Genomic DNA, 13070 nt, shown 5'->3' on the forward strand with positions numbered 1-13070 from the left:
CACACATGTATTTTAGCTTTGGGTTGTTAATGGATATTGATATTGAAACTGTGCAAGTTTTAGGGAGCCAGATGAATGTAAAAAGGCTGATGGCCATGTGATTAGCAATCAGGAAGAGTTTGATCCACAGGCATTTGTGGCAAACTTAGCAATCATATACACGGCATTATATGGAAAGAGAAGGAAACATGAAGGACTGGAAAGAAAGGGAGAAAGGGAGGAAAAAAAACCCAAAAAAACCCAGTGAGATGTCACCTTGGCCAGAGCTATATTAGGACCTGAAGGTAAAGACAAATTTACACTTGATGCTGATCAATCACTGCTAATAAAGAGCATCTAAATTCATGGGAAAATAAATAGATTCTACAAATGCTCAATAAATTCCTTTTGGAGAGGTGAGATGTACATAAAATGATCAAGAGACGCATGTTGTACTTGGATTCAGATGAGCACCATGTTATTTTGTTACATATCTTCTGAAATCAGTAGGTCCAGTTCTACTCTGATTAGCAAGCAAAGTTTTATCACTTGTGTATATGAATCCACAACAAGTAGTATGATAACAAGAAGGCAGCGAACAAAAAATGCAAAAGTGGCAAAGTTATGAGCTACACTAGCATGGAATGAGCAAGGGCCTGGTTACATGTATTTGTCACAGAAAAAGAAACAGCAACACACACAGAGATTAGAATCTTAAAATGAAACCTGTGAGCGAGTCCTCTGGTGCAAACAAAGCAAGAACTTTGTGTGTCTGCTCTCCACCATAAAGAGGAACGAAGCCCACAGTTGACAAGCTAATAGGAATCTGAAACAAGAATGTACAATACTTCAATACGCTCTTGCTAATACAATATTAGTAAAATATACAGAGAATGTTTAGCAGGGTAAGAAAGACGAATGTTGAAAACCGAGTGCTTAACAGTTAACTGTAAAAGACAAGTATCAGACCTTGGCCCTTACTTTAGATGTTTTCTTCCTAAAGACAGACTACATTATAAAGAGCTCTGACTCTCAAGCTCTGGCAGATTTAGCTACAGCAATTTATACTGTTACAGCTCTCTGCTGTCAGCAGTTTGCATTTATGTGCACAACTGAAGTAAGGTGTGCAAAGAGCCAGCAGTATGATCACTTCAACTGCCACAGCTACACAAGCTGTCAAAGCTGACAGAAGAATGAGGCAGGCAGTCAGGCACAGAAACAAACTGGCACAGCAAAATTGCTGTTTGTTAACATGAGCCCTAACATGCCAAGCTGGGAAGGTTGGATTCAAAAGGGTTTTCTTCCCTTAAATTGCACACGTTTTAGAAATTCCAAATTTGTCTGCTTGACTTTCCCTCAGGAATGACGTGAGAAGGGTCAAATCAATTCACCTTTCAGAAGTTGAGGACCTTTGTGAAAATGCATTTTGATATTTAAATTTGCACGTTTTCAATATTTAATTAATGCATAAAAACTAGACAGGCATTAATGGTGTGGTAAATAGACTTGCTTACCCAATTTAAGGTTATGATATGCTATGCCACAAACAATGATGTTAATACAGACAAATATTTAGGTATACAGCACCTGCAGAAATGCAGGAAAGTACTCAAGACTCTGCTCCTGCCAAGGAATCTGCAGCACTGACCTTTTGTTCCCACAGAGAATCCTCTCAGCTCACTTATTTTTCATTAAAGTTACACACCATTGCTTTTATTGGTATTAGTTCTATTAGAAATGCTCATCTAGACAAAACCAACATTGACTAACTTATCATTCAAGGGATAAGTGTTTAAAACGTGAAGTGTCACAGCCAGCCTCTACTAGAACTCCCAACAACAGGGAATATTTCAGATAAGAAGAAAAGAATCACTTCTAAAATTAGTGAAACTTGCTGATCAAGAATTGAAACCAACCATGAAGATCACTGAAGGACTGAGATGCAAAGAGAGCCAGTTAGCTTCAGTAAATCATGAACCCCTTAGTTATGATGATAGATTTTTGTGACTATGTGAGTTAGTGTTTTTAGGAAAGAGTTTGACTCATCAGTTGAGATTTTAAGGGTTTTTTGTTGTTTTGTTTTTTTTTTTAATTACTTAATGCATACAGATCCATTGCCTAGAAGCAGCAAATAGTCACTGATGCCCAAATTTAAACCCAATTACAGAATAAAAAAAAAGTAGAGCTTAACACACAAATAGGAATTTGGAAAATATAAAAGCTTTGCTAAAATAATGATGTAATTCAATAGTTATGGACTGGATATTTTAAATATTTTAAATCTACAAGTATATCAAGAAAACTGGGACTAAGGTATTTGCTGGTTCTTACTTTGCCGTGGTCTGGCAGGGACAAGAATTCAGGACAATTTGGATCCCCACACCGAAGGTCAGACAAGTAGTCTTCTGCAGAGCTCTCCAAGTCCTCATGACTGTTCAACATATCCACAGGGAATGCCATCATCTTGAGAAATAACCAACATTATTACTGCAGGTAGTTTGAGAGATATGATGCACAGTTTATTACATATTCCTACTAAACATGTAACTAAGACTGTTGAACACCCCCTTCTGCTGCTCTCTAGAGCCCTCTATGTCCAAGCCAGAAAGGAGAAATGCTCCAGGCATTTGATTAGGATGGTGCCTATTAATGTCCAGTCTGTAAAATGATACACAAACCCAATCTGTGTTTATAAGCAGAAAAGGAAGGGTTTAGCCCATAGATCCCCCTAGACCCAAACGTGGCAGATTTCCAACTCACAACCCCTCTGTTTGCAGCACATTTACAATAGACCACATGCTGCCTTGAGGTGACAGGCTGTTATCTCCCTCCCAGCTGATGTTTTTAAAGCCACAGATTAAGCAAATAAAAAGTAAACAGCCCAAAAGATAACAACAGGAAGGAGGAGTTCATTTATTTTGGAGACTTTGCATTGAAATCCATCTCTGAAGAAACAGAAGCGTTGTTCATAACTTCTCTCTACAACTGGCCAGTTAGTGTGCCTACCAGTTGGTTGTTTCCAAAAGCATTTCAACTGTGAACAGGAGATGCTACAAGCTCATTAAAAACAAGAGCCCACAACAGACTAAAGAGACACTTTAAGGAGGTGACAAGACAAAAACTAAAGCATTGAAGACCAACCATAGTGGCAATAGCTCCTTGAAAGCTCTTTGATTCAAATTCTCCTTGTCAGAGCAGTGTCAAGTTAAGATGAACAAGAGCTCCTGGAATCCACTGAGTGCTCTTCAGTTAAGGCTCTTCCAGGTCTATAGAACTATACACAGATACAGACCCCTCAGCCCCTTTCAAGCTACAGCCCAAACTCTCATAAGCACGAGCTACCACAAGTTCATGAGTTCAATCTGTTCTGGAGGAACACTGGGATCTCTTTAGATTGGAAAAGTCCCATTCTGATCTACAGCAGAGCATAAGAGAGTAGTCTAACAGTTCAAAATGCAAGCATCTTCATTTTGAAAGGCAAAGCAACCTAGCAAAGACAAATCAAATGGCTGCCAACAGTAATAAATTAATGCATTATCCTCATAAAAAACACAACCAGTTTGTCAGTGTCTTTAAAAAATTAAAAATACAGATGGGTCCACATCTAGACAGTCTCTTGAGTAATGCCATGAGAGAGAAAGAGGGAAAGAGAAAATAGCTTTTCAGTTTTCCTTGACAAGAGCATTACACATTTTTCTCCACAGAGGCAGCAGGAACAGTACAGGTCTCTGCCATGCAGTCTGTCATGCCCCTTTTTTGTTGCTCTAAGCCTCCACGTGTTCCACAACCGTAAAACTGTCAGGTCAAATCCTTGTCACACACTGCAGGATCGTGCTCTGCTCATGGGGTACCACTCCAATTGGTTAGCTAACAGTCAGGCTGAATGAGCACACATAATGTAGCCTTAAGCAACCAAGCTCATCATGACCATTTGCACAAAAACATATTAGAAGTGTGTGTGTGTTTGGAGGGAGGGAAATTAAATTTATTTTGTTTTTTTAAAGAGGCAAATTATGCTTTTCATGTTTTAACTGAAAGAAAATAAATCTTACACTCTTCATAACCATATCATTTCACATAACAGGATTAAAGATTGTATGTAATAAACTCACATGAGCAACAGTTGCTTTAATGTGGAATTGTATCACTTTCCCCCTTCTCAACATTATGCAAGCTACTATGTGAGAAATGGCACATCCTTTTTTTAGGAACAGCTGCAGCACCAGAGGATAACAGAGATCAATTCAAGGAACACTAACAAAACCCACATTTAACAGGATGAGTGAACACATTCCTGTGCAACTGAGGCAGCTCCTTATTCACAAAATCTTCATTACCGTAAGCATTAAGATAGAAAAAAATAATTTTTCTTAAACAGAGAATAAATGGGCAATGTTGGAAATTGATTTAATTATAAATTATAGCTGCAACCCTTATTTCATCTTAGAAGTGCACGAAGGAGAGATGCACAGTCCATGCAGCTTCCAGGCCACGCAAGGATTTCGGCAGGCTCTTAGAATCGAGAGATCAGGTCGTCCCCCTGCAGACCTTCAATACTGAGTACCACGAAATAACAGAAAGATAAGAAGCCAAAAGCTATATTGTTTCTTACAGCATGTCACAGGGCTTAAACACAGCTTGGGGTGCCTTTACCTTAGGGGAACTGAAGCCTAAGTGGTTAGGCTGCCAGCCAAGGATTTAGAGGCACCAGGATGAGTTGCCAGCTCTAGCACAGACTGTTGAGGAAATTACACCATCTGCCAGGAATTATGCCACTGTCAACACCCTCGGCACATGTTGAAGGAATTACAGCACCTGCAGGAATTATGCCACCATCAACAGGGCTCAGCCCTAGGTTCCTGCTTGAAGATGACTTGCCAATCCGCTGAGTAAATAAGTGGTTTATTTATCCAACATGCAGAGCAGCTCGAGCTGGGTGCCTCCAGGGAGGGACCCCAAACAAAGAAATCCCTGGGCAATTTTTCCCTTACAATCTAAGTTTCACACCCCTCACACGACAGTTCGGACCAATAGTAATATTAGGGTCTGGGGTCTTCCCATTCTTCATTGGGTCCCTTCATTGTCTCTAGGCAGGCCGTTTCTTCTCTTATCTCTAAGGTTGCTGTGTCAGCCAATGATTGTAGCAGCCTTCCTTGGTTCCTTATCTTCCAGCTCGAACCAGCTCTGGGGCCTTCTTTTACTTAACTAGGTAAAAGATCAGCATATCTGGATGAAAGTTCACAGCTTGCAGCCTAAGGTTTCAGCAAATTTAGCTAATAATGCTAAGCAAGTTATGTTAAGCAAGTTCTATATAAGTAGTATACTAAATCGCACAACACAGACATGTTACTTGACCTGCTTGAACTCCTCATCCATAAAATGGGAATAATCATTACCTCAGAGAGACCAGTATGAGAAATACTTTACTGAGATCATGAAATATTCAAACACAAATTGTATCAAAACTTTACAAGTACTGGAAGTAGACGATTACTTACACAGCATGACTTAATTGCACAGCTCATTTTTCTTTAAAAAAAAAAAAAAATCACAAACAATCCACCAAGGACCTTTCAACATAACTGGCACAGATAAACATGCATGGTATAACAAATATGTGCAAAACTAAATCAACAGCTACATAGCAGGTGATCAATCTCCAGATTTAAATTTGTGTTTAAAAATAAATAAAAAAAAATTTAAGTAGTTTTCATTAAAATTTGAAGTTATGAGAACAGACACCAGGGTGCTCAAGCTATGACCTGTAGAATGTTTCTGCTAAACCAGGACAATTAATCCAGCCCCAGCCTTCAGGACATGCACAACAGGTCCAGTCCTGTGATGAAGTACTGGCCTACTCTGACAAAAAGTAAACCGTAATAGTGCCTGACCTAAGGTTTAATCTATTTAAACAAGTGCTGAAGTACTGGATCACAGAACTCCTCAAGGACTGCCATGCACTTCTTAAGAATCATCATGCACCTTGAACCAAGTTCTATCTTAAAATTACAATCCTACCATAATCTCCCAGACTACCTACACTTGGGGTAGCATTGTAAGAAGAGACTTAAATTACAAATTAAGTATATATCTCCATATATACCCTAGCTGCTGATGTTACAGAGAAAACCAAGCCATAGGACTATGGAAGTCACAAGCTATGCTCCAGAAACAGATCTGACAATGCACCAAACCAGCAATCATCTTCTCAATCAGAGCAGCAGGAACATCATTTCTGTTTTGCTCTGTTAGTTTCCCACCTTGCAACATCCAATTGCTGGTTTGGTGAAAGCTATGAAACCACATAAAAGTTGAAAAAAAAAATGTTTTTTAAAGTAGTATTTTTACCTTTCTAGCTTCAACTAAGCTTCAACATGACATCTGCCACTTCTAAAATTGTGAAAATTGTGAAGTTCTACTAACAATAATTCTATTAACAGCTAACTAACTTACATAAATGTTTCTTTGCTTAGACTACCAGCTGTCATATACACAAAACATTTTCATCACTTTTGTTTCTTCTTTATTCAACATCAAATACTTCAAATGGGAGGGTGGGGTGTGTGTTTTTAGATGTATTGTGCATTTGAACTTTTTTCTTGTTTCTATCCAAATACAGCCTGAAGCAAATAAGTAAAAAAGTTATCCTTTTCTAATATAAAAATAAGTAAATTTTAAACTTATGCTAAGATAATTAATCATTTAAATACTTATAGAGAGTACCTATCTGGTTTATTATGAGTCTTGTAGTTTGAAATACATAGAGAAAACCTGTCCCATAATTAACAATTTAAATCACTATTGTAAAAAAAACTTTTATGTTTTATAAATATCCCCATCTCTTTTAAAACTATTTATTTTGAATTTGTAATATAATGTATGTAGACTGAGGGAAGAGGAAGACATTTTAGAAAAGGGAAGTTGTTTTTTAAACAACAGAGTATATATTAGGATTTCTTGAAAACCGTACATGCTTTAAGAAGCAACAATAATACAGTATTTGATCTGCCATATTTAATAGACAACTCAAACCCTCCCCACTCAAATAACTACATATTTAAGGGTAGGTTTTCTTGAGGTTTAATTCAAAAAGCTTGCTTTTGTATATTCTTAAGTAGGCTTCAAACCATTATCTGCACCATACCACTGATATAAATATTATTTCCTGCAGTGTGGCTTTTGTTCACATTTTTAGAGAATATAGACGCATCAATCTTAAATACAAGTTCTTGCCAACTCGGATAAATTTGCTCTGGTTTAGGGTTTTGGTATTTCCTAAAAGGAAAAAAGCCTTTTTTTTTTTTTAATAGAAATATAAACCCCCAAATAACATCTACTCATACCCTAGAAAATCCCAAATAGAAAGTTCTTAAGGAAACCAGGACAGTGATCTAGAAATTGTTGTCAATGCCCACCAAGAGTTCTGGATTAATATGCCAACCACATTATCCATAATCTGCTTGAAGCAGCTTAGGCAGCTCTGGTTTTCTATCAGAAACACAAATCAAAGCTGTTGGTTTGAATGCAAATAAACAAACAAAAATAATCAATCCTTTCCATTTATTATTTAGCCACCACGACTTATTTTCATTTACTTGTATAACACAGAATTATGAAATCTACATAAAGGATCCAACTCTCCAGTCCTGGCATAAACCACAACTTCAGTGGAGATCAGCAAGAATTATGGTTGAAAGGTCTACGTGACTAGGTTCAACCACTCTCTTGTGGAATGAAACATGAATAAGGAAAGGAGTCATCTTCCATATATTAAAAAAAAACCCAACAGTATTTGCATGTGTTTTCTTTTCAATTTAAAAAAAACCAAACACCACCACCAAAGTTTAAATAAAGTATATTAATTTCATTTTAAAAAAATACAGTCTTAAAAAAGCATTTAAAAGTTCATTTCTACAATGTATTGGGTTTGCGTGGCAAGGTTTTGGTAGCGGGGGTGGGAGGTACAGGGCTGGCTTCTGTGAGAAGCTGCTAGAAGCTTCCCCTATGTCCAACAGAGCCAATGCCAGCCGGCTCCAAGATGGACCTGCCGCTGGCCAAAGCTGAGCCAATCAGCGATGGTGGTAGTGCCTCTGTGATAACATAAGAAGGGGACGGGACGGGACACAAGGACCTGTGGGTAGAACAGCAGCTGGAGAGGGGAATGAGGATATGTGAGAAAAACAACTCTGCAGACACCAAGGTCAGTGAAGAAGGAGGGGGAGGAGGTGCTCCAGGCGCCAGAGCAGAGATTCCCCTGCAGCCTGTGGTGAAGACCATGGTGAGGCAGGTTTTCCCCCTGCAGCCCATGGAGGACCCCATGCCAGAGCAGGTGGATATGCCCGAAAAAGGCTGTGACCCCATGGAAAGCCTGCACTGGAACAGGCTCCTGGCAGGACCTGTGAACCCTTATCGTGACCCACAAGCCTTTTGTTATATTTTTCTCTCCCCTGTCCAGCTGAGGAGGAGGGGTGATAGAGCAGCTTGGTGATCACCTGGCATCCAGCCAGGGTTAACTCACCACAGTCCTTTTTGGCACCCAACGTGGTAGTTCTAAAAGACTAAACCACCACCAAAATCATAGAACCATCGAATCATAGAATCGTTAAGATTGGAAAAGACCCTTAAGATCAACGAGTCCAACTGTTAACCTAGCACTGCCAAGCCCACCACTATACCATGTCCTCGACCACCACATCTATCCATTCTTTAAATACCTCCAGGGATGGAGACTCAACCACTTCCCTGGGCAGCCTGTTCCAACGCCTGACTACCCTGTCGGTGAAGAAGTTTTTCCTAATATCGAACCTACACTTCCCCTGGTGCAGCTTGAGGCCATTTCCTCTTGTCCTATCGCTTGTTACTTGGGAGAAGAGACCGACCCCCACCTCACTACAACCTCCTTTCAGGTAGTTGTAGAGAGCAATAAGGTCTCCCCTCAGCCCCCTCTTCTCCAGACTAAACAACCCCAGCTCCTTCAGCCACTCCTCATAAGACTTGTTCTCTAGACCCTTCACCAACTTCGTTGCCCTCCTCTGGACACGCTCCAGCACCTCAGTGTCCTTCTTGTAGCGAGGGGCCCAAAACTGAACACAGTACTCGAGGTGCGGCCTCACCAGTGCCGAGTACAGGGGCACTATCACCTCCCTGGTCCTGCTGGCCACTCTATTCCTGATACAGGCCAGGATGCCATCGGCCCTCTTGGCCACCTGAGCACACTGCTGGCTCATGTTCAGTTGGCTGTCAACCAACACCCCCAGGTCCTTTTCCGCCAGGCAGCTCCCCAGCCACTCCTCCCCAAGCCTGTAGCGTTGCATGGGGTTGTTGTGACCCAAGTGCAGGACCTGGCACTTAGCCTTGTTGAATCTCATGCAGTTGGCCCCAGCCCAACGATCCAGCCTGTCCAGGTCCCTCTGTAGGGCTTTCCTATCCTCCAGCAGATCGACACTTCCACCCAACTTGGTGTTGTCTGCAAACTTACTGAGGGTGCACTCAATCCCCTCATCCAGATCATCAATGAAGATATTGAACAGGACCGGCCCCAACACTGAGCCCTGGGGAACACCACTCATGACCGGCCACCAACTGGATTTGACTCCATTCACCACCACTCTCTGGGCTCGGCCGTCCAGCCAGTTTTTAACCCAGCGCAGAGTGCACCCATCCAAGCCGTGAGCAGCCAGCTTCTCCAGGAGAATGCTGTGGGAGACTGTGTCAAAGGCCTTACTAAAGTCCAAGTAGACAACATCCACAGCCTTCCCCTCATCCACTAAGCGGGTCACCTTCTCATAGAAGGAGACCACGTTAGTGAAACAGGACCTCCCTTTCATAAACCCATGCTGGCTGAGACTGATCCCCCTGTTGTCCCGCACGTGCTGCATAATGGCACTCAAGATGATTTGTTCCATGACCTTCCCCGGCACCGAGGTCAGGCTGACAGGCCTGTAGTTCCCCGCATCCTCCTTCCGACCCTTCTTGTAGAGGGGCGTCACATTTGCTAGCTTCCAGTCATCCGGGACCTCCCCGGTTGACCAGGACTGCTGATAAATGATGGAGAGTGGCTTGGCCAGCTCCTCTGCCAGCTCCCTCATTACCCTCAGATGGATCCCATCTGGCCCCATGGACTTGTGGACATCCAGGTGGAGGAGCAGGTCAGCGACTGCCACGTCTTCAACAACTGGGACTTCACTCTGCATCCTATCTCCATCTCCCAGCTCAGGGGCCTGAAAAACCCGAAGATGACTAGCTTGACTATTAAAGACTGAGGCAAAGAAGGCATTAAGTACCTCTGCCTTCTCCTCATCCTTCGTGGCAAGGTTACCTTCTGCATCCAAAAAAGGAGGGAGATTCTCCCTGGCCCTCCTTTTGTCACTGATATATTTATAAAAACTTTTTTTGTTGTCTTTAATGGCGGTGGCCAGTTTAAATGTACTAACACAAAACTAGATACTCTTAACAAAAGTATAAGCAACACCATTAAAGAGTGCTTTTAATTAAATAGCAGTCATATTTTCTGCAAATTTAATCTCTTAACAACTACAAAATTCTATGGCTTTAATGAAAACAGGACAGAAATCTTACCAGTTGTCAAAACTGAGGTGGCAGAGTAGTATTGGGAAAATATATTCTGCAACGTCACTCTCAAACCCACCTTAGGTAGGTAAGGTTCCTAAGCATATGCCTGATTAAGCACCTGTGTAACACCACTGGTATTTTGCTCAAGTGATTAAAATTAGGCATTTGATTACATAGCCTATTTAATCAAAGGCTAAGTTCTTCGGTATACAAACTACTAACCTGTTATCTACATTTTCCTACACAGTCTCATACTTTAATGAGATCATTTGGTTTCTTGAAGAGCAGGGGAATCTCTGCTCTGGTGCTTGGAGCACCTCCTCCCCCTCCTTCTTCGCTGACCTTGGTGTCTGCAGTTGTTTCTCTCATATACTCTCACTCCTCTTTTCTGGCTGCTGTTGTGCATTTTTTTTCCCCCTTCTTAAATATGTTATCACAGAGGCACTACCACCATTGCTGATTGGCTCAACTTTGGCCAGCAGCGGGTCCATCTTGGAGCCGGCTGGCGTTGGCTCTGTCGGACATAAGAGAAGCTTCTAGCAGCTTCTCACAGAAGCCACCCCTGTAGATCCCCTGCTACCAAAACCTTGCCAGACAAAACCAAAACACAGGGAAAGCAGATATACAACAGATCCCTGTCAGTCAACCCTAAAACTTTCTTGCAGACCAGCAAGCACACAGAATTGAGAAGTTTCAGAGTCCTACAGACCATTTACCATAGCTTGAGGATCAGAATCTGGAAGTCAGCACTACAATAAGTATAACATATTTGGAGCAGTAAGAATTTAAACCTTACTGTAGATTAAGAATTGGATTTTTTCAGAAAGGGAATAGGCAGATATCTCCAACCGTTATTACAATTATCTTCAGAAGATGACAGATGGTTAAAAATATGGCATTGAATATGAGCGAATTCTGAATTTTACCTGCTATTTGCACTCAATGTTCTACAGTAGCAAATTATTTCAGCTGCACGCAGCTGAAAGCTTGACAGTGTAAAATAATGAACTTCACGGGCAATGCAGTTTGTGGACTTATCAAAACTGGATGGGATCAAAGAACACCAGGAGAGCTAGGGACACAGATAACTAGAAAGACAAGGTAAAGAAAGTTCTTTCTCAAGAGAAACATAGGGTGAAAGTCAGATGACAAGAATACCACAGACATTAGGAACAATGTTCAAAGCAAGTAATCAGAGCTTTCGGATACTATGCTTGGGCCACAGACATGATGAGGAAATCATTACTGAGCGTCAGTCTGAGCCCAGTCATTTTGTGAAGAGATATTTCAAGCTACCATCCCAGGTGACAGATACCATTCTCGCAAATACAATGGTAGGCGCAAGTATTTTCATATGTCCAAGCAAAACAGCACCAATGCTTCCTCACCTTTACAAAGGCCACACAGACTATCCCAACTCCAATCCAGCTCACAGCTGGATTCAGTAGTGAATGTTTGTCTTCCTCATCCCATCTTGAGAAGGATGGAAAAAAGGCACATATGAACTAGAACTAAACTCCATCCTCTGAAAAATAAGCATTCGAGAAATGCAAATTCAAATCTAACATCAATATGACTAAGAAGCTAGCAAAGAGTCAGGCATCTTGTAGGCTGTTCCAGCTAGAAGAAAAAAAAATAAGTAACAAGGTCTGGTATTTCTTGTTTATGTAAAAGTCCTGTTCCCAGAACAAAGAAAGAATAAAACATCAAAAGAATATTTAATTGCTCAGAGCCCTCAAGAATCTCTTCAGACATCAATTGACTTACATCCCTCTTCTCTAAGCTTTTCAATGGGACCACACAAACAGGCAGCATCTCAGGGCACACAGTCTTCCCCAAAATGAATCGCTTCTCCCTGCTGTCCATACCTATTGCCATCAAAACCAGTATTTAGCAAACTCCTCAGCAGACAGAGCACATTCCTGAGCAGCTCTGTGTTTGCCTTTGCTTTCAGCAGTGTCATGCTTGCAGACGGTTCATTTTTGTTCCCCACAATTGTCTGGGTATAACCACTGCTGTTTTAGTTCAACCTATCACAGCTTCATTATAAAAAACATTCGTTAACATGCATTCAACTAGCTATCAGTGAACATGTTACCACAGGACTGAAGTTCTACATCTGAGAATGTTAGCAAGAATGTCTCTAATAGCAGAAAGGAATTCACATACAACCTCCTCCCTGGTGTCATCCTGTCCTCATCTCCATCATCAACTATCCTGACATCCATCCAAGAACTTACATGTTTCTGTGAATATACTGCATTTCCCCTGCTTTGCACTGTAATACATGCTTGTGCACTTCAAACTTCTAAGCTATACCTCTTAGTACCCAGGCCATCCTGTCCTGGATGTACTTGAATTTTTGAAAAAATACCTTAAAAGCTTCAATAACTTATTTTCTCTAGAAATACAGATGTTACTTGCTTGTTAGGGGTGTGTTAAGAACAAAGTTAATCATACCTCTGAACACATCACCATACTGTATTGTATAAATTACTGGAACAGTATCAGCACTGCTA

At 41.0% G+C, this 13070-nt stretch overlaps 1 protein-coding gene across 3 annotated transcripts in view; it reads right to left on the reverse strand.

Moving 5' to 3' along the window:
- Positions 1-13070, reverse strand: part of LOC104014187 (soluble lamin-associated protein of 75 kDa) — a 36693-nt gene that overhangs the window by 19049 nt on the left and 4574 nt on the right. For all 3 annotated transcript variants that reach the window (XM_087762608.1, XM_087762609.1, XM_087762607.1), the window contains exons 2-3: positions 2311-2442; positions 706-805 (exon numbers count right to left, since the gene is read on the reverse strand). In XM_087762608.1, coding sequence (XP_087618734.1) covers positions 706-805; positions 2311-2442 — 232 coding nt within the window. The remainder of the gene's footprint in view (positions 1-705; positions 806-2310; positions 2443-13070) is intronic.

The sequence above is a fragment of the Nipponia nippon genome, unplaced genomic scaffold (assembly GCF_047370975.1).
Source record: "Nipponia nippon isolate SJK-2023a ecotype South Korea unplaced genomic scaffold, ASM4737097v1 scaffold_26, whole genome shotgun sequence".
In the NCBI taxonomy this organism is placed as follows: Eukaryota; Metazoa; Chordata; class Aves; order Pelecaniformes; family Threskiornithidae; genus Nipponia; species Nipponia nippon.